Source organism: Simochromis diagramma, unplaced genomic scaffold (genome assembly GCF_900408965.1).
Source record: "Simochromis diagramma unplaced genomic scaffold, fSimDia1.1 OVJJ01000426.1, whole genome shotgun sequence".
Lineage (NCBI taxonomy): Eukaryota > Metazoa > Chordata > Actinopteri > Cichliformes > Cichlidae > Simochromis > Simochromis diagramma.
In genome coordinates, this window is record NW_024387170.1 from 1,311,632 (window position 1) to 1,334,238 (window position 22,607).

At 42.7% G+C, this 22,607-nt stretch overlaps 1 protein-coding gene across 1 annotated transcript in view; it reads right to left on the reverse strand.

The window, feature by feature from the left end:
• Positions 1 to 22,607, reverse strand: part of nrxn3a (neurexin 3a) — a 199,261-nt gene that overhangs the window by 68,443 nt on the left and 108,211 nt on the right. The window contains 3 exon segments of the mRNA XM_040049114.1: positions 10,405 to 10,788; positions 11,021 to 11,168; positions 14,617 to 14,910. Coding sequence (XP_039905048.1) covers positions 10,405 to 10,788; positions 11,021 to 11,168; positions 14,617 to 14,910 — 826 coding nt within the window.

The following is a 22,607-nucleotide window of genomic DNA, read 5'->3' on the forward strand; positions in this document are numbered from 1 at the left end:
TTACTCGGTTGGTCCAAGTATTAGATATATTTAGCGAGTACTCTGGCTGTAAGATAAATATTCAGAAAACCCACATTTTCATGTTCAACCGCTTACCAGATCAGGAACTTAATATAAAGTAAATTGGGGAGCTAAATAACTTAAATATTTGGGTGTAGCTATAAACGAAAACCAGACAAAAATATATCAAACCAACTATGACTATAATGATGGTAACTTTGACATTGACAGATGGTTTTCCTACCAATTCAGATTAAATGATAGAATAAGGGTGATAAAGATGAATATACTGCCACAGTTACTAAACCTATTTTCATCAGTGCCAATAGAAGCACCAAAAATTTAATTACAAAAATGGGATGAACTCATCTCCAAATTGGTATTCATTCAGCTCTTGTTAACATATTTGAATATACAATTTCCACGATCATTTCAGATCCTATACTTGGGTCATCTTAAAGGAAATGTGCATCCAAAGGACGAATACCTGTTTAAGATTTGTCTGGTAGCGGCAAAGAAAACTAACTAAAAACTAGCTAAGTATGAAACACAGAGCTATAGAGAATAGGTAACTGTGGTTGAGGAGATCCTGGTTATTGACACATTCACATACAGACTGGAAATAAAATAAAAATACTTTCTAAAAGACTGGATCAAATGGTTGGCATGCAAAGTGAAGGAAGGCCATAAGTAATTAAAATTATATATACATTACTGATGAGCGAGAGAGAGCTGCCTAATGTAGTGGGGGGGATTCAGTGTTGACCAGCTGCTTGAAGATTTATACCAGACATATCACCAGTATACACCAGCTGTACTCCACTGAATTGTCCAAGGTGTATTCTCAGTGGCAGGGGACCAATATGAGAACAATCCCACCAAGGCTGGAGACGGAACAATACTGGAAGACCATATGGGACAAATGCAACCCATGACAACCATGCTTGTGGAGCTAAGAGCACACAAGGTCCAGCAACTATCACATTGGTAGACATGTCCAGAGCTGGACTGCACCAGGTCCTGACATGATTCACACCTACTGGCTAAAGAAGCTAATTCCACTCCATGAGCATCTAGCAGCACAAATAAACCAGTTCCTAATGGACGAGACACACCTGAAATGGCTAACCAAAGGCTAACTGAAGGCTAACTGAAGGCTAACCGATGCATCCCCAGAAGGGAATGGTCCCATTGACCTATCGGCCAGTAACCTGCCTCAGTACCATATGAAAGCTCCTATCAGGCATCATCGAGGCTAAGATGAACAGGCACGTGGTTCAATTCATTCATTCATTCATTCATTCATTCATTCATTCATTCATTCAATACACTAGAGGGGCAAAACACAGCTACTGGCAGATATACTGGTCACTCAAAACTGTGAGACCAGACTGACCAACCTGTGCACCACCTGGATTGACTACAAAAAAGTTCTAGGAATACCAGTAACTTTACAAGAAATGAGGAATTTGATGGGGATGTGTTGACAAGCCAGCTCCAAACCAATAACACAAGTCACCATCAACTGCAGGACGCAAAAGGAGATTCTCTGTCCCCACTGCTGTCTTGCACAGGCCTGAACTCCCTCAGTGAGATCATTAACAAGACTGGATATGGATACCAATTATGGAATGGAGCAATAGTTGGCCACCTCCTCTTCGTGGATGATATTAAGCTGTAGGCCACAGTTGTTTATCCAAGTCCAGTGTTGTACTTTATGGTTTGCCTCTACGTATAGATAACAGATATATCCTTTTTACAAAAATCAACTGAAATATCTAACATTTTGTGTACATGCATTCCCTTTGATTGCTTTATTAGTAATATTACTGAATATTTTTAGTTATTTGTCACTGCACAGTGAGATTACATTTAACTTCAGAGTCAAAGTGTTTGAAACAACCAAATAGAAAAACTGTAAAGCTAAAAAAAAGAATTTAAATTGCCTAGTTTCACACAACTCTAAACCTAATCTAAATGGGCCACCAGTGATATTATTCTTTATTTCTCTACCTAAAGAAAAATCCATTTCATTGAGCTCACTTTACACTCTTGCTTTCTGTAGTCAAACCTCTCTTTCCTAAACCCTCTAGGGCTGATTGTCATTTTCTTGCATTCTCATTGCATCAATCAGATTACGGTGATTATTTGTCCTGTCACAGTAGCTTAATTTGATAAATGATCTGATAATATGCTGAAGCATTTCATGTCCTCTAAATGCCCTTTGTTCAGTTTATCTGCGTGACTGGGAAGCTGTAGTTCTATCACATGGCCACAAGGTGGAGACACAGTCCATCTATCTGTTGGAAAGTCCTGTAGGTAAATTAGGGTGGGTGTGGCTCACTGAGAAACAAATGTGTAAATTAAAATATGGATAATGATTGGATAAAGCTAAGCTGAGGAAAAGTAAAGCTTGAGTAGGTAAAAGGCATGTGCGTCCACACTGATGGAGTCTGAATAAATCTGCATATCACTTACTAAGATCTGATAAAATCAGTTTCTTTCTCATCTCCAATAGTCTCATGCACCACCTTACTTTTTGCAGATAGGTCAGGGTAACCAAGTGAAATAACAGCTACATTTCCCCCATATGCTTATTTTATGTTTATGTTAGAATGTTGAGTCTCTAAAGCCTAAAACATTTCCTGTGTTGTTCCACATAAAGTTCAATTTAAGTTTATTTCTATGGCACCAAATCAGAACAAAAGTTGCCTCAAGGCGCTTTAAAGTGTACAGTAAAGCCCTACAATAATACAAAGAAAACAGAGAAAATCCCAACAATCACATGACCCCCTATGAGCAAGCACAGTGGTGTGAGTGGGAAGAAAAAATATGCATAATAAAGGAGTGATAGACATACTAGTGCAGACCCAGAAGAAGAACTGAAATGGACTTATCATCATCCTCTTTTCCTTTTTCTTTTTGACACTGGACTCTAGATGAGTTGCTTTAGATTATTCACAGTTCTAAAAATGTCTTGCCGAGCACACCCACAAGTTCATCAGTAATGTGAAATGAGTTGTTTTAACTCGTGCCTTCTCTGAAGCCAGTTTTCTTCTGATATGCTAGCCCACATTTATACATTTTATTGCCGGAAGTATTTGCTCGTCAACCTTCACGTGAACTTGAGTGACATCCTTAATTCATAGGGTTACATATGAGGTCAACCAACCCTTTGCAGATATAACAGCTTGAACTCTTCTGGGAAGGCTTTCCACGAGGTTTAGGAGTGTGTTTATAGGTTCCTCTTTCAGAAGCACATTTGTAAGGTCAGACAATGATGTTGGATTAATTCCAGCAGCATATTTTTTGTTCCTAGGTTTTGTCCTATATTCTGAGTTTCTGTGTTCTTTATCCAGTTCTTATTATCTGAGTTCTTATTATGATTTCTTTCTTGGTCCTTGTGTAGTTTCCAGTAGTTCCTAGTTTAGTAATTCATGTTTCTAGTTCTTAGACTCTTTTCTTAGGTGGTTCCCTTTTTGGCCTTGTTCTTGTTCTTAGCACTGTTTATATAGTGTCCTTTCAAGCTCCCCTGCATATAGTTCTTTATTTCTCCATGTTTGTGTGTTTTACTCTCCATCTGTGTTTATGAGTTATGTTCAGTTTTGCGTCCTTTCCCTTTTCACGTAATGAAACAGTGTCCACTGGCCTGCAAGTAGCTCTTCTGTGTGGTGTTTCCCCGATGTATAAATCATGGCAATCCTCCTGCACTTAACAGCATACACTACAAAACTCTGTTTGTGTCGGGGGAACCAATTTTTGGCGCAGTGTGTTTTGGGGTTTAAAAGCCAAAGAGATGCAGTGTTTATAGAAAATGTGTCTCAACTGATACTCCTGACACGTACGGGATCACTACAGGTTTTCTCTTGGGCAGCGGTTGTCCTTCTCTCCTGGATCTGCTGGAGCTTTCTTTAGGAGCCTTCCCAGCTTTGACAAAAGTCCAGCTGGGATAACCACATTTACTCAGGGCCTTCTTGATGTTCTTCTGCCTCCCTGGCTGCTGTGTCTGTGGGGATGGTGTTCGCTCTGTGTTGTAGCGTCCTGATGACACCCAGTTTGTGCTCCAGTGCATGATGAGAGTCAAACCTTAAATACTGACATGTATGTGTAGGTTTACTGTACACATCAGTTTTAGATGTCCCCCATTACTGATGGAAATCTCACAGTCTAAGAAATCTAACCTGCCACTTTTCATATCCTCCCTGGTGAATTTGATGTGTCGGTCCACCGAGTTAATGTGATCAGTGAAATTTGGTACGTCCTGAGATTTGATTTTCACCCAGGTGTCATCCTGATACCTGGATAGGGTAGCAAAGCCCTCTTTTCCACTTCTTCCATGTACAAATTGGCCACAATGGATGAAACTGGGGAGCCCATGGCACACCCAAGTTTCTGCCTGTAGTACTGACCCATATATGTGAAATAGGTGGAAGGTTTTTGGGATGTTCCTTTCGAAAGGAGCCAGTTGAGGTGGTTCTGCTGGATGCCTCCTGGGTGAGGTGTTCCGGGCATGTCCCACCGGGAGGAGGCCCCGGGGCAGACCCAGGACACACTGGAGAGATTATATCTCTTGGCTGGCCTGGGAACGCCTTGGTGTTCACCTGGATAAGCTGGAGGAGAAGGCTGGGGAGAGGGAGGTCTGGGCTTCTCTGCTTGGGCTGCTGCCCCTGCGACCCGGCCCCGGATAAAGCGGAAAAAAATGGGATGTGGTGTTCAGAGTAACCTACCTACTGGCTGATGATTGAAGCCAGACACTTTGAGATGTTATAGGTAACCGAGTTGATCATTCAGACTTATGATCATTTGAATGGTACTCATGACCAGTCATCAATGGCCATTGCATGACAATTTGAAGATTAATGATCAAGGATCATGTTGTAGCTGTCCTCAGTGTCTGCAATATTGGCTCCATGTACCACAGTCCCCTCAGTTCTGATTACCTTCTCTTTGTTAACATCAGAGTACACTTCTCTAGTCAGAATGACATTTTGATGTAATTGTAATCGTATCATTACATACAGCAGTGGGGAGAGAAGGCACCCCTGAGGGATGCCAGTGCTGATTGTCCGTGTGTGGGATGTGATGCTCCTCAGCCTTGCCTGCTTCTTCCTGTCCATCAGGAACCTGGTGATCCACTGATAGATGGAGCTGGGCACAGTACATTGTGTGAGCTTCTGGTGGAGGATGTCTGGGATTATGGTGTTGAAGGCCAAGCTGAAGTCCACGAGTATCCTTGTGTATGTCCCAGATTGATAAATTGATGCTGGAGGTAGTGCAATTCGATATTGGCTGCATCCTTGGACGGTCTGTAGGCCCAGAATGCAAATTGCAGGGGGTTCTGCGGGGGTCTGCGATGTTCTACAAGTAGCTTAACACCAGTCATTCACTTAATGACCACAGACATCAGGGTGACAGGTCTGTAGTCATTTAATCCTGTGATGGACTTTTTTGGGAGCAGGATGATGGTGCATTTGAAGCAGGAGGGCACTTCAAACAGCTCCAGCCTTTCAGACAGGAAGGGGACATACTGTCAGATCCCAGAGCTTTCCTGGTCTTCTGTCTTTGGAAGAGCTTGCACACATCTTCCTCACAAATCTTTAGTGTAGGCATGGGGTCAGAGGAGAAGGAGGTGAAGGCTGCAGGTATTTTTGCCTAAGAGTGAGGTGCAGTGGCGTGTCCAGTGCGGGTGGCCTGGACCAGACTGGCCACCCCAGGTGCCCCCCAAAGCTAAAACAATAAAATTCAATCAAATATCAAATGTACGGTTATGTTTTCACAGTGAAGCTCAGATATCCGAGTGTAAGTGAATGCAGCATCGGCTTCTGCGCTATGTGCATCACGTTAGCAAAGGTAGGAGAGCCAAGCACGAAAGAGGCACCGCAGAAAACACTTTTTCTGCGAAAGAAAATGAGGAGAGAATAAATGTCCCGGTAAGTAATATTAAGTTTGTTGAGTTTAGTAAACTTCGGTGAAATTAGAATACCAAGGAAAAAATAACACTTAAAGAATTATTGCAGCCGTGGAATATTTCCGACAGTAGGCTGCTGGGGGGAGCTAACATAAGAGTTATGAGTTATAAGATATAATCCAAGTTGTAACATTGCTGTATGGAGCTGCAGATTTGGTTGCAGGTTAACATAGCTGGACTGGCCACCGGGCATACCGGGCATTTGCCCGGTGGGCTGATGACTTATTTATTTATTTTTTTTGTAACGGCATGAACAATGAGAGGTGGTGGATTGGCCAGATGCAGGTCGATGTGTAAAAATAACTCAGTTGTTTGGTGGTGGCTATGGCGGGGCTTCCACAGAGGCCAGCAGGTGGATGAGGGAAGGGGAGGCAGGAGGAGAGCCCCGAGGCAGCCGCCAGTCCGAGTGTCAGGTGAACTGAACTTCAGGTAAGAAGTTATGACCTGCAGTCTATCTGGGTCAGATATAAACCAAGTTTAGGTGGAGTTTATTTGGTTGTGCTGACTTTTTACCCTCAGTTTCAGTAACTCGTACTGCTACTAGCTAGCATGATGGAGTTTCTATACACCTGGGCGGTGCTATGATGTTACTGATAGTGAACTTTATTCATAAGGTTAGTTAGTAGAGTTGCCAACGGCTCCTTAAAAGTGGAATGGTCCCTCATTCAGAGAAAATATTACGCGTTTTGTGTTGAGCTGAGTAGGAACACAGTTTGTCCTGAACTTCTGCTAGAATGGAAAAAGACACAAAGCTGCAGTTATTCTGTGTTCATGCTGCACAGCTGTTTCTTCTTCTCTCATTCTCCCCCCTCCCTCTCCTGTTTCTACTTCAATCATGAAACTGATCAATGATCAGCTGATCAGCTTTTCTCTCGTTTATTTATCACCCGCTTTGCACTTTGCGCTAAACAGCAGCAGCACGTTTAAGCTTGATCAGCTGTTGTTAGAATTTATTTAATATTAATTTCTAGTATCAGCTGATGTTTGCTGGAGCCACAGCTGTAAAGCTGCTGCTCATGATGTCGGTTTGGATATGTGGTGAGAGGGAAACATGAAGATGAAACCAGGAGATGTCCTTACTGGATCATCAGAGCTGAACAGGTGATGGAGAAACAGGTTTACCTTTTAGGTGACATGGATGAGTTGAAGTTATGAACTGTTTCTGAGAGACAAATAACACCAGGATCCTTTTCTAAGTAGCTGACAGCTGGTAACTGTGCAGGGGCGGGTCTAGCAAAGTGTTGCCAGGGGGCCAGGTAGGGCATTAACAGGGAGAGGGGGGCACAAAGAAATACTTTTCTTTCTTATTCTCATTTAAAATATCTAGCTTTTAATAAATAATTATCTGAATCTTGCGAACAAAGTTTTTATCTGACATAAAATGTATAGAAGTCATACATATACCAACAAGACTGTACATCACTGTCACAACAGCGTCTGTTTTCATTCAAAGTCTTTATGGCTTTAATACCTGGTGGGCCGGTCTGTAGTCAAAATGCCCGATTTTTTTGTCCAGTCCAGCCCTGCAGGTTAATACTGGCAGTGTCACCGTGCCAGCTGACTGTATTTCATCATCAGCCAGTGTTGTTCTTTATACATCAATATTACCAAAGTTTACATTAAGGCAGCATAGAAAGTATTTACTTGCTTTCAGGTTTTATTCAAATGTTAGTCTTTTCAGTTGTTTCCCCACTTTTTACCTGTTTCAAAATCAAACACCAGTTTGTGAGAAGATTATCTTCTTTTTTTAAGAGGCAGATAAAGTTTTGCATTAGCTAAAAATGTTTGTATTTTAATATTCAAAAATGTTTTTGCCCAAAACGTAGGTGCACTATATGTCAGTAAAAATACTATGCAAATATTGATGTCCTTGAATGCTGAATAAACACTGACAAAGCACTGATTGTATCTCTTGTACTTTATCAACACAGTATCTAAACACTTTGCACCGTAGTGGTTAAAATCTCATTCTAATAAGAGTTAAAAGCGCATTCGGTTTATGGGGTTATTGAATTATGGTTAATGGTTGGTAGATTTTTTTTAACATTATCTGCCAATTACATCTGCCACCCTTCTCCAAATCTGTGCCCCTACCTGGCCCCCCCCAAAAAAAATTTCAAGACATACCACTGGTGAGGTGAGGGCAAGCAGATGGGAGGTGTGAATGGTTGTCTTTCAAATCTGCAGTAAAAAGTGCTTAGGTCATCACTCAGGGTCATTTGTTGAAAAGCAGTTTTTTAGCTCTTCGCTGTAGCTCCTTTTTCCTACCCTGATCTTCTTGCTCTGTTTGTTTCTGGCCTGCTTGTACGGGGCCCAGTCCTCGCTGCTCGCTGCTGTGGGCCTTCTCCTTAGTTTCATTTTACTTTCTAGTTCTTAGGTTCTTGTTCGTTTTGGTTTGTTTCCTTTTGTGGGTCCCTGTTTGTCTGACATATCTATCATGTATGTTAAGTTCTGTCTCCCAGTCGTGTCTCTCCCTCTGTCACTTAGTGTGTGTCTCATGTTTCCTGTTTAAGTTTGTTTTAGGCTTTTAGGCTTTTGTTTCCGTTGTATGTTTCTTTCACAGCAATAAAGCTGCCTCTTTGAGTTTATCCTGTTGTGTTTTGACTCCTGTGTTTGGGTTCTTATCCTGTCTGCCACACAGCACCCCGATGACACTAGGAATACCACTAATGGTTTTAAATGTCTTTTATGTACAGACGATGGGGACTCACTGAGACTTCAATGCTGCAGAAAGTTTTCTGTACACTTTCCAAGATCTCTGCCCTTCTCAGATGTTTACACACAATTCCTTGGGCTTCATGGCTTGGTTTGTTGCAACTATGCAGCTATGGGACCTTATAGACAGGTGTGAAATTTTCATAACCATGTCCATTCAACTGAATTTTCCACAGATGGACTCCAATCGAGTTTTAAAAACATGTGACAGATGATCAGTGATCAGGATGAACCTAAGTTCAACTTTGAGTTTTGTGGCAAAGGTGGCAAGCTTTGGGAGAGCCATGCCCAACTTATGTTAAAGATGTCACGGTACCATATCACCCCAATAGAGTAGGTTGCTCTCAGACTTCTGGCTAACTGGTGGTTCCTGTGATATTTAAAAGTAAAATGGGATGCAGAGCTTTAAGCTTTGAGGCCCCTCTTCTATAGAACCAGCTTCTAGTTTGTATTTGTGAGACAGACACCCTCTTTACTTTCAACATTAGGCTTAATACTTCCGTTTTTGATGAAGCATATAAAATGATCTTTTGATTTGGTGTTACATAAATAAAACGAGCTGAAGAGCTGAAAAACTTTGTGTATGTTATATTTGAGTGGCCCTTGAAAATATCTAGAAAAGTATTTAATATATGAAGCTAAAATTTCACAGCAATCATCATTTGAATCATAAGTCAGTGCATATACACTCCACACTGATGTCCTGCAAGCACTTCTATAACTAAAGATATAATCAGAACACTGTTCATTGATATGCTAAAAATCAGTTCAAGCTAGCAGTTTGGCTAGGGATGTGGAAATTAGTTTTCATCTCCAATTAGTCTTTATTAACCTGTCTGAACACCATGATGAAAACTGGTCAGAAGGGCAATAGAATATTGTCTGAATAAAAGTTGAATATTGTTAATTGCTTTTTCTGTCACAAGAATTTTGACAGTCTGTCACACACAAAAAGAAGCAAGACAGGAGATAAGGAGAAGGGGAAAGCCCCAAGTTAGTTGAACACCCTGCATCAAATGGTAACTAATTCGGTTTAAATAATTAAACATACAGTAATTATGGATATTAAAGGTTCCTCTTGGAATTCAGTGAGCATGTTGTTCTTTTATGCTAGGCTCAAAGCTACTAAATGCAGGAATCCTGCTAATGCTGCAAATATCTTTGGGCTATATTCAGTTTAGATGTAACAAAGTTCATCTGACTGTTGTCCTCTTTACGGGTAAAATCAACAACATTTTTGTTGATGGTATATCAATAAGGCTAATTCTGCTGGAAATATTAAAATAAATCTCTCTTGTTTGCTCTTTCTGGTTTTATGTGATCTACTCTACATTGAATGTCAGTTTATTTTCTCATCTATTTAATATAAGATACTAAGAAATGTGTCATACAGTACAGATGAGACAAAAGATGGAAATACTCAAGTCAAACTCAGCTGGACTCAGTCCTGCTTATGTTGTTGAAAGTGAAGCTATGCCTTGGTTCAGGTCCAGCCTAGTAAGACATCTATTAATGTAATTGATTTATCAAATGGAATGGTGTGAATCTACCAATCTACCAGCTTGCAAGTCTTGCAATCAGAACTTCCTTTATAGCTGTCACAACGATTGTCCTGCTCCAGCTAGCTCCATCTGTTCAGATCGCAGTGTTACAGATAGTATGAGTATGTAAGGCTTTTGGAAGAGGACCGAACGTGTGCACATCTAAACATCCACACTTACCTCTCTCACAGGTGCGTGACCAGTAGCCAGTACCAGTGCAGTCACAGATGAATCGATTCCAGCCTTCTTTGCAGACTCCTCGGTTCTTGCATGGGTAGCTCTCGCACTGCTTGCCAGGTTGTTTATTGCATGATGGTTTAATGCCAGCCCCATTTTGTGCCTCAGCAATCTGACGGATGTCCTTGCTTCGACCATCAATGAAAAGGTCACGAATACAGCCCACATAGCCATAGTTGAGCATTGCTGTCCAGAGCTCCGTGGGCAGGATGAGGTTGGTGCGGTCAGTTGGAAGCCCCCCCAAATACATGTCACCCTCCAGGTCCAGAATCTCACTCTCACCACTGGCTGTGAACGGAGTCCTTCTGCTGTTTACAGAGATGGTGCCTGAAGAAAAGTTTGCAAATTTCATCATAGTGCTCCTACTCTTTGATGTTATGAGATGTGCCACCGATTTTTATTGATTTTGCCTTTCATTATAAAGGTTCCCTGACTGACATACTACTGGAGTAACAAATTCTTTCCGATTCTGATATTTGAATTTTACATTACTTCAAAAAAGATTTTTTGTTTTTGTAGTCCAGTAGACTGTATATCCCATACATCTAGCCTCACTGACCTGAGCGTCCATCCCTCTGGATGTCGACATGATACCAGACCCCATCATTCACCTTTGTCTGGGTGGCCTTAACCTTGATAGTCCCAGAGCCCATATCCAGCAGCAGGTACAGGCTGCCATCCAACAGCTCCACAGCAAAGAAATCCACCTGAGCAAGAGAAAAAGAAGCTCCTTATCTGAAAAAATTAAGACAGTTACTTTTTTCTTTGGGTGCTTCTTTTTCATTTTCCTAAAATCTAACATCTGTGTGTCAAATAATCTGACAAATACACAAAACACTCAGTTTTGGTACACTCAGGTAAGCACGGATAAAACATGAAGCAACTTCCCAAGTTTGACCTATAATTAAACCATAATTCAGTTTGTGATACCAAGAAGCAACGTTACGTAAATCAGATTTCCTACAGTAGTTTTTCTTTCTTACCCTGTTGCAGTCAGTACAATGTGGCATCACTGTTTAGTGGGGTCAGTACATTTGAAACCACACTCTACCACACCCAGGTTATGTTTAGTGACAGGTGAAATTAACTTAAAACTTCCAAGCAGAAAAATGAAGCTAAGGTTAATCATGGAGTTACACAATGTTCCACGCTAAGGCCAATTCTGTGTCCTGTCATCCTGTCCTTAAAAACGCCTTGAAAGGCCTTCAGTTGATCCAAAATGATGCAGCAAGAATCCTGATATATTGACATATTTCTTCCTTTGGAAACAAAGCATCCCTCTTGACTTGTCTAAAGTATCCTGAAAATTTAGTTGGGTATTTGGTATACCTAGTGCAAATGTTTGAACCCAACTTATCTAAACCACTTGGAGCATCTATCAGCGCACACATTGTAGTCCCAAAGTTGGTTATACTGGAGCATGAGATATTATGCCTCTAAGTATGAGTATATTCTGAGTTTATGTCAAAAAAGTGATACCAAACGCTTCTGTAGACGCTCATATTTGAAACTAGCATGTAATTGCTCTGTCAGTACTAATTATGTTAGCAGGTCAAAGGGAAATTCCATTATATGTTAGCATTATGCTAGCGGGATGAACGCTAAATCTTTTTTCACTTATTTCTCTTGGTTATACTGTAACTGTAATTTCAGTTACTAGCGTCAGTCTATACTGTGTAAGATGAGAAATATATTATGTTCCAAATATATGTTGTGATATACTTTTTTGTTATGTTTGTAGTCTTACAGCGCCTTCATTAGGGAGACAAATAAACCCTGCAATGACAACTGGAAGCTTTTGCCTCTCCTTTTGAAGAACTCTTTATCTATCTGTCAAACTGGGCATCGACGTACAGGAAGGGCAGAATAGTAAAACGCTTCATTCTCATGAATCGTAGTGAGTTCTGTAAAAGAAAAGATGGACGGAACACTGGAAATGTCCAGTTCTTTATGCTCCAGCCAGCTTACATCATCATCTACTGCTGTCGACAGAGCATGAGCAAAAGCATAAAGCAGCTGCAGCAGCATTAGCTGAGGCTCAAGCTTGGGAAGCGTCTGCGCTGAGCATCCAACAGCCCTGCCACACCTTTGCCAGTCTTCTGTGCTTTGAGCCAAAAGAAAGAGTCTTGCTACTGGAGTTACGGAGGACAGCCAGCAAATAATGATCAGTTTCACCATTCTCAGTCCAAGGTATGGACACCCACACCTGTAAGTGGTAGTCATTCAATTCAATTCAAAATGTATTTGTATTTAAAAACAACAGAGTTAACCAAAGTGCTTCACAATCATTTAAGAACAAGAGACTGGATGTAACGTCACAAGAAGAGCTAGATCTGCTTTCCAAAGTGTGGTAGTGAAAGACACCACAGCACTAAACCCCAATCCTCATCCTCAAAAAGCAGAGAGCCATGGGCTAGTGAAGGGCATGTTGGGGAGGAAAGAGAGTCAAGTGTGGCTGATGTTTCACCAAAATGCACAGAAATATGAGGAGACTCGATCAGTTCCAGTTAATGGTCCTTAACCCGATTGCTGTATCCTGCTGTACAACCAGAGAAAGGAGTCGAGATGTCTGCTGTTCTAGATGAACAAAGCAACCGCTCCTTGGCAAAAACATACTTTTTTGACATTTTCAACACTGAAGGACAGCTTGAACCGTGTTCACTGAAAACACGCTCAGGTGCTATGGAGATAGCAGGGAGGCGAGCCCATCTATTTCATTTTAGAGTCCTTTGATGGTACCACTCAGCTTCCCCTGCCTACTCTTACTGAGTGTGACATGATACCTGACAAAATCCCAGAAATTGATCCAGAGGCCAATTTCCTCCTTCTCATTGGCAGAGACATTCTGCATGCGCACAAAGTCAGAGAACAACATAACGGTGTCCATAATGAGCCACATCATAAGCGACTCAACCTTGGTTGGGTGATCGTGGGAGAAGTGTGTCTGGGAGAGGTGCACAAGGCAGCCAACACTGCCTCCCAAAATTTGTCTGCCTCACCCATCCATTAAGCCACTGGTGCTGTGACCTTCTGGAGGATTTTTGTTGCCTGGAAGCCTTTAACTGAAGAGCTCATTTGCAGACTACAAGAAGGTGAGGAAAGGAAATATTTGTGTTCAATTCAAGTCCCAAACATGAAGGATTTTCTCTAGATGATATACTCCTGAGTGGACCTGACTTGAACAACACTCTCACTGGACTTCTGATCTGCTTCTGTGGGGAACCAATAGCAGCTACAGCAGATAAGCAGCAGATGTTCTACTGCCTCAAAGTGTGCAACGAGCATCTAAACTTTCTGAGGTTCTTATGGTATGAAAACAATGATCTGCAAAAACAGTGAAAGAGTTTCAAATGACAGTACATGCATTTGGCAACAGTCCTTTACCAGCAGTTGCCATTTACTGCCTCAGACCAGCTGCTCAGGAAGCAGATGACTCCACTACCAGTGCAAGGAAGTTCATCACATGCAATTTTTATGTGGATGATGGACTTGCATCTTTTCCTAATGAAGCGAAGGCCATTGGTGTCCTGCGCACTTCCCAAGCAATGCTAGCTAAATCAAACATTAAGCTACATGAGATTGCACTGAACAGCAACAGTGTTATGCAAGCATCCCCACCCAAAGACTTGTAGGACTGAAAGGATTTGAAAGATCTATATTTAGGAATGGAATCACTACCTCTTCAGAGGAATCTAGGTCTAATTTGGAATTTGGAGACAGACAACTTCAACTTCTTTGTTTCAAAGGAGGAGAAGGCTTTGACAAAAGAGGCATTTTGTCTCCAGTGAACCCTTCTATGGTTAAAGTGATCTGTAATAATCTAATATGCAATGTGTTATTAAGATAAACAGCAAATCTAATTTTAAATGAACTACTCCTCTTAAACAAATGGTCACTAAGCTAGAAAATTTTATTGTCTACAACAGTGGTTCCCGAAGTGGGGATTTTTCTTGTAAAACAAAGAGGGCCCTAGCAAACACACTTTGGGAACCACTTGTCTACAACAGCCTCGCAAACACAGGTGAATTTGTTGGTTTGCCATTCTCACCAGGTGGTGACCTTGATGTCAAGACACATCAGTCCTTTCAAACTGTTTTCAGTCAAGCATTTTGTAAAACAGAAATTATCAAGTGACTGAGGAGATTATGAACTGACCTTGGTGTTCTTTTGGCTCCGTGCAGCATCTTTGCGCTCTTGGGGTTTGCCATGGGTAAAGAGGATGAGTCCATTGGGCTCAGTCGTACGGAAATCGAAAGAGATGGATCCCATCCGCTTGGTGTTCCACTTAGGGAGACTGATATAGGCCTCAGGGGTTTCAAAAGAAATTGGGTCAAGGGTGGCCACATTTTCACACTTGTAGGATACCTCACCCTGGATTTTCATCTTGGGGTCCACAATTCGAGCCAGACGGGACAACTCAAGACGGATGTCATTATTCTTATACACTACCTGCAATAAGGCAAGAGCAGGATTAATGACTCTTTTATTTAGGATAACAGGAGATACACATTTAATAACTTCCAACAATTACTAAATTAATAAAATTAATTCAGTAAAATAAAGACTGTAAAATAAGAAAATCATCAATGTTGTGTCAGGAAGGACACTATTGGCTTTACATACTGTATCTCAGTAAAGCTTAGTGTGATAAATCACAGAATACAGAGTTACTATATACCATACACATATTCCTATTTGGCATGTTGTTATTTAAAAACAAAGTATAAAGGAAAATGTTATTGAGTTCACATAAAATACAGGAACCAAAAATACTGATCATTCAGTTTGTCAGATATTTCGTTTCACAGACTGAGACCATCTCCATGTTCCCAGTGCGTTTCATACTTTACACTCTCAAGTCTCAGAGACAAGGTCAACTGTTCCATTTAATGGATTTCCTTAACGATTTTTATCCACTCATAGTTTGCTGGCAATTCTTTGTTCAACAAGTTGTATTTCTCTTTTAATTTCAATTAACAAATTCTCAAAATAAACAACACTAAAATCTAAATCTGTGGAATGATTATTTATCTCTGTTACCACATCCAACCAGTAAGGATACACCACAGTTTCAGGTATTTTACACTAGAACTGCAAAGTTATTAAAAAAATCTGAAAGTGTTTTCTTTCAGAATCCTCTCAAAAACAGAGCTATGGTGATGAACTGTGTTTTGCACATATTTAACCTTCTTTTTCCCACCTTCATTTAAAATACATTTTGGAGAGACCTCTGTTTGATTGGCAGGCTAGAGAAATCCTAGATGGATAGATAAATACTTGGATTAGAGGAAATCTAATCCAAGATTCATCCAGTTGAAAATTCATCCAGCTCAACTGGATGAATTTTCCATCCAGTTGAGCTGTCATGACGTCTGTGTTGAATGCCCCCCACTTTGTACCACATTCTTTCTTTCTTGTTGAATGCATCATCGTTCTGGGACCATTCCAGCTTGGAGATATTTTGTAAGAGTACACCACCTCAGTGCTTTGCCCATGTATAGAGACTGACTGACGGGATTTTTATTTATTTATTTATTTATTTATTTATTAACCTTTATTTAACCAGGAAGATCCCACTGAGATTAAAAACCTCTTTTTCAAGGGAGACCTGGCCAAGATAGGCAGCAGCAGGTGTCTCATAGTTACAGAAATTACTCAAACACAGGGAGCAACAACACACATGCAACAATAAGTGAAAGAATACAAATAAAATTAAATAAAATTCAAATAAAAATTAAAAAGTCAGTTAAAATGACAATCAATCTAATTGAAACAGTTGCATGTTATGGACTTGGCCTCAAGGATTGGTAGTTTAGATTTAAAAGCACTTAATGAAATGAATTCAGTCATTTTCCTTCTGCAGTTTGTTCCAAGCCGAGGGTGCTAAATGGACAAAAGCTCTTTTACCAAGTTCAGTTCGGGCAAATGGAACAGAAAGCAACAAGTAACCATGCGGACGAAGAGAATAACAACCAGCACGCTTCATTACAAACAGGCAGCAACCCAAGTATCGCCTTATATATAAAACTGTATAGATGAGAGTTCCTCCGACTTACCTAAGCAGGCCATCCTACCTGAGAGTATAACTCACAGTGGTGAGTCTGAAATTTACAGTTAGTGATGAACCTCAGAGAAGCATGATACACAGAATCAACCATTCGAAGACATTGAGCAGAAGCATTCATATATAGAATATCACCATAATCCAGCACATGCAAGAATGTTGCAGCAACAAGCCGCTTCTTTGTATTAAAAGAGAAACACAACTTATTTTGAAAATAAAATCTCAATTTTAACTTCAGGTTTTTCACAAGATTCTCTACATGTGGTTTGAAGGTAAGCGAGTCATCAATTAAGATTCCCAGATATTTATAGGTGTGAACCAACTCTATTTTATTACCTTCAAGAGTGGTTACTGATGGGATTGTTTGGGCTCGTCTCCTTGATTTAGAAAACAACATGAGCTTTGTTTTGTCTGCGTTGAGAACAAGTTTAAGCTGAAGTAATGAGTGCTGGACAGCAAAAGAGGCTTTCTGCAAGGAGTCAGTGGCTTGGACAAGAGTTGAACCACAGCTGTAAATAACTGTATCATGAGCATAGAAGTGGGATGGCTTAGATCTTCTGAAATCCCCTTTATTTTAGCAGTGTTGAGGTGGAGAACTATATTTGCATGTACAGGATTTTGAGCTGTACACTGCACACTGCACATGGACGTTGCCTTATCATAGATTCAAGCCGAAGACCCATTGAATGGTTTCAGCTGGATGGGCTGCACAGTCCTTCAGGAGTCTTGTCACTCACCATCTGGGCCTGCTCCTTTCCCTGGACGCAGTCTCTGAGCTGTGCCCTTGCTTTGTTAGCTGAGAAGGACGGGGGCAGATGGTCAGATGTAGTGGTTGTTGCAGTTGCAGTGGTGTTGGGGTTGTTGTGTGCAGGAGACAGAAGATAGTGGTGCTGGAGCAGCCTCTCAAGAGGTGGAGGCATAGAGGTGTCATTGAAACAGGAGCATCAATTGAAGTAGTCCGAGGGAGGACAGATATTAAAGCACAGCAGGCATTCCTGCGTGGCATCCCATCAAACCAGCTATAAAACAGGTTGAATTGACTGGATTTGCCCTCATTGATGGCTGCTCTTCTGTGAGTGACCCTTGATGCTCCCGATTTACTCTCTGCTTCTCTTTTATACTCCACCTTTGGCCGCATCTATCGCCCTTTCAGTTGGTGTTGAAAATACCTTCTTTATCGCTGACTTGAATGTCTGCGTTTCTGGTGAAGGACTTCTTTAATGTCCAGGGCTTATTCTTGGGAAAACAGCAAACAGTCCTTACTAGAATCAAAGTGTCCCTACAGAAGCTGATGTAGGTTGTGAAGGTGTCACAACCAGCACAGTCCAGTCTGTGCACTCAAAACAAACCCTGAAAGACTTGTTGGCCTCTGGTGATGATGTGTGAAAATTCCCTTGGTGCATAGTGCAGTCTAAGAACAACAGCAGTTCAATATCCTGACTGCAGATCACATCGTTCACTGTAACATGTCTGACGTGACACAATCGATCATTTACAGTGGGGCAAAAAAGTATTTAGTCAGCCACCGATTGTGCAAGTTCCCCCACTTAAAATGATGACAGAGGTCAGTAATTTGCACCAGAGGTACACTTCAACTGTGAGAGACAGAATGTGAAAAAAAAATCCATGAATCCACATGGTAGGATTTGTAAAGAATTTATTCGTAAATCAGGGTGGAAAATAAGTATTTGGTCAATAACAAAAATACAACTCAATACTTTGTAACATAACCTTTGTTGGCAATAACAGAGGTCAAACGTTTACTATAGGTCTTTACCAGGTTTGCACACACAGTAGCTGGTATTTTGGCCCATTCCTCCATGCAGATCTTCTCGAGAGCAGTGATGTTTTGGGGCTGTCGCCGAGCAACACGGACTTTCAACTCCCGCCACAGATTTTCTATGGGGTTGAGGTCTGGAGACTGGCTAGGCCACTCCGGGACTTTCAAATGCTTCTTACGGAGCCACTCCTTTGTTGCCCAGGCGGTGTGTTTTGGATCATTGTCATGTTGGAAGACCCAGCCTCGTTTCATCTTCAAAGTTCTCACTGATGGAAGGAGGTTTTGGCTCAAAATCTCACGATACATGGCCCCATTCATTCTGTCCTTAACACGGATCAGTCGTCCTGTCCCCTTGGCAGAAAAACAGCCCCATAGCATGATGTTTCCACCCCCATGCTTCACAGTAGGTATGGTGTTCTTGGGATGCAACTCAGTATTCTTCTTCCTCCAAACACGACGAGTTGAGTTTATACCAAAAAGTTCTACTTTGGTTTCATCTGACCACATGACATTCTCCCAATCCTCTGCTGTATCATCCATGTGCTCTCTGGCAAACTTCAGACGGGCCTGGACATGCACTGGCTTCAGCAGCGGAACACGTCTGGCACTGCGGGATTTGATTCCCTGCCGTTGTAGTGTGTTACTGATGGTGACCTTTGTTACTTTGGTCCCAGCTCTCTGCAGGTCATTCACCAGGTCCCCCCGTGTGGTTCTGGGATCTTTGCTCACCGTTCTCATGATCATTTTGACCCCACGGGATGAGATGTTGCGTGGAGCCCCAGATCGAGGGAGATTATCAGTGGTCTTGTATGTCTTCCATTTGTGATTCCAAGATGGCGGCGCGTGAACAACGCGAGGCTCAGTGTCTCTCCAGAATCTGCTATTTAGCGGTTTTTTATCTACTTTTAACCGGATTATTCGTCCAGAATTGCTGTGCGTTGCTGACCTACAGCAGACAAGAGCTTCTGGACATCTGGACTCACAACTCCAACAGTTTTATCGCCGATCTCCGACTCATCCCAGAGATCTCCAGAACACCGGAGGCTGCCCACTCTCCCCGGCCGGGCGGAAGTGCACGCAGAAGGCGCCGAGATCGTAAACAAAGGCGAGGTAGGCGCGGAGGGCTACGGGCTAAGCTAAAGCTAACACCACACCGGCTGCCTTTACCCAGTATTTTTCTCGCCAATGTCCGTTCTCTGGCAAACAAAATGGATGAGATACGGCTCTCCATCACTAACAACAGACGGATTATGGACTCAAATGTCATGTTTTTCACCGAAACATGGCTGAACAACAGCTGCCCGGACAATGCTATCGAGTTAGCAGGACGCCACACACACCGAGCCGACAGGCTAGCAGATGACTCCGGCAAGACCAGAGGTGGAGGTTTTTGCATTTATATTAACAATGCTTGGTGCATGAACTCCACTACTACTGAGAGTCACTGCTCACCTAATGCGGAGTTTTTAATGGTCAAATGCAGACCTTATTATCTCCCCAGAGAACTCACTTCGATCATACTCACTGCCGTGTATATACCCCCCGACGCTAATGCTAGGTTGGCCATGAAAGAACTTTCTGAAGCCATTAACAAACACCAGAATAAACACCCCGAGGCTGCTTTTATTGTTGCTGGCGACTTCAACCACACCAACTTAAAGACAGTCCTCCCCAGATTCCACCAACATGTCTCCTGCCACACCAGAGGAGACAAGACTTTAGACCATGTGTATTCCAACCTGGCTGGAGCCTACAAAGCCACACCCCTCCCCCACATTGGACAATCGGACCATCTCTCCCTGTTCCTCACACCTCGGTATTCACCACTCATCCAACGTGTGAAACCTGCTGTGAGGACAATTAAAGTGTGGCCAGAGGGGACAGACGCAGTGCTCCAGGACAGATTTAAAAACACAGACTGGAATATGTTCACCCACACAGACCTGGACCAGTACGCCTCATCTGTACTGGATTACATCTCCGAAACCACAGACAGTGTCACCACCCAGAAACGGATCACCATGTACCCCAACCAGAAACCTTGGATGAACCGGGATGTTCGTCTCCTCCTGAAGGCCCGCAACACCGCCTTTAGGTCAGGAGATGCACACGCCTACAGCACAGCCAGGGCTAATCTAAAGAAGGGCATCAAAAAAGCCAAACACCATTACAAAAAGAAGGTAGAAGAACACTTCTCCAACTCCAACCCCCGACGCATGTGGCAAGGACTCCAGACCATTACAGACTACAGGACCACCAAACCCTCCCCCGCATCCTCTGATGTCTCCTTCCTCAACGAGCTCAACAACTTTTATGCTCGTTTTGAGCGAGGGAACCCCACAACCACAACCAAAGTAGACATGACGCCAGACCACCAACCTCTGACTCTCTCCCCCACCGATGTAGGAGCGGTGCTGAGCAGGGTCAATGTCCACAAGGCTGCAGGCCCTGATGGCATCCCCGGGCGTGTTCTCAGAGCGTGTTCTGGGGAGCTTGCAGGAGTGCTGACAGACATATTCAACCTGTCCTTGGCCCACGCTGTGGTACCGGCCTGCTTCAAATCCACCTCCATCGTCCCGATACCCAAAAACTCCAACCCATCTTGCCTCAATGATTACCGCCCAGTAGCACTCACCCCCATCATCACTAAGTGCTTAGAGCAGCTGGTCCTAGCACACTTCAAATCCTGTCTCCCCCCCACCCTGGACCCCCACCAATTCGCATACCGCCAGAACAGGAGCACAGAGGATGCAGTCTCCATCGCACTGCACTCTGTCCTCTCACACCTGGACAACAACAACACCTACGCCAGAATGCTGTTTATAGACTTCAGTTCAGCATTCAATACAATCCACCCCTCACAACTCATCAGGAAACTGACAGACCTGGGCATCAGTTCCCTCATCTGCAAATGGTTACTGGACTTCCTGACCAACCGCCCCCAACATGTCCGGCTGGATAACCGCTGCTCATCTACAATCACGATGAACACCGGTGTACCACAAGGCTGTGTGATGAGCCCTTTCCTCTACTCCCTCTTCACCCACGACTGCAGACCTGCTGATGGTTCCAACACCATCATTAAGTTTGCAGATGACACCACGGTGATTGGCCTCATCAGTGACAACGATGAGGCCGCCTACAGGGAGGAGGTGGATCGTCTGGCTGAGTGGTGCGACAGAAACAACCTGCTGCTTAACACCGAGAAGACCAAGGAGCTCATCGTGGACTACAGGAGGAATGCTGACCCACATCCACCCATCCACATTAAGGGGACGGCTGTGGAGCGTGTGAGCAGCTTCAAGTTCCTGGGAGTCCACATCTCCGAGGATCTCACCTGGACGACCAACTGCTCCAAGCTGGTCAAGAAGGCTCACCAGCGCCTCTTCTTCTTGAGGACTCTGAGGAAGAACCACCTGTCCTCAGACATCCTGGTGAACTTCTATCGTTGCACCATCGAGAGCATCCTGACCAACTGTATAACAGTCTGGTATGGGAACTGCTCTGCCTCGGACCAGAAGGCGTTGCAGAGGGTCGTGAAAACTGCCCAGCGCATCGCCGGAGCACCACTTTCTGCCATAAAAGACATCTACAGGAAGCGGTGTCTGAAAAGGGCTGGGAAAATCATCAAAGACCCCAGTCACCCATCACATGGACTCTTCACCCTCCTGCCCTCTGGGAGGCGCCACAGGAGCCTCCGGACTAAGACCACCAGGTACCGGAACAGCTTATTCCCCACAGCTGTCAGACTCCTGAACTCTGCCTCCTGACATCTGACCCACGTTAAACTCATGGACTGAACATACACACACCCACAATGGACAACTGTACCCTCAAACACACAATAATAACATGGACTGAACCACCACTCACAACCACCAGCACTTTATATAGCCTCTGTAGAAACTATCTACACCCTCACTTATCTTAACTGCACTACTGTATAGCTCTGTGTAAATATTCATTCTGTACATTCGATAATCTTTAATCCTACAACTGTTTACAACTTGCATAGTTCCCATTTCTGTATAGCTGTATATCTCAGATTCTGTAAAGTTATTTATTTCATATTCTGTATAGTTTTTCATGTTTATATCCTGTTCATAGCCTGTACATACTTATAGTTATAGAATATTCACAACATACTTCATACCGTGTACATTATAACATACCATAATAGACCCATTTCTGTAATATACTCACATATCTATATTATTGCTAATATATACTGTAATATATCTATATCACTAAAGCACTTCTGGATGGATGCAAACTGCATTTCGTTGCCCTGTACCTGTGCAT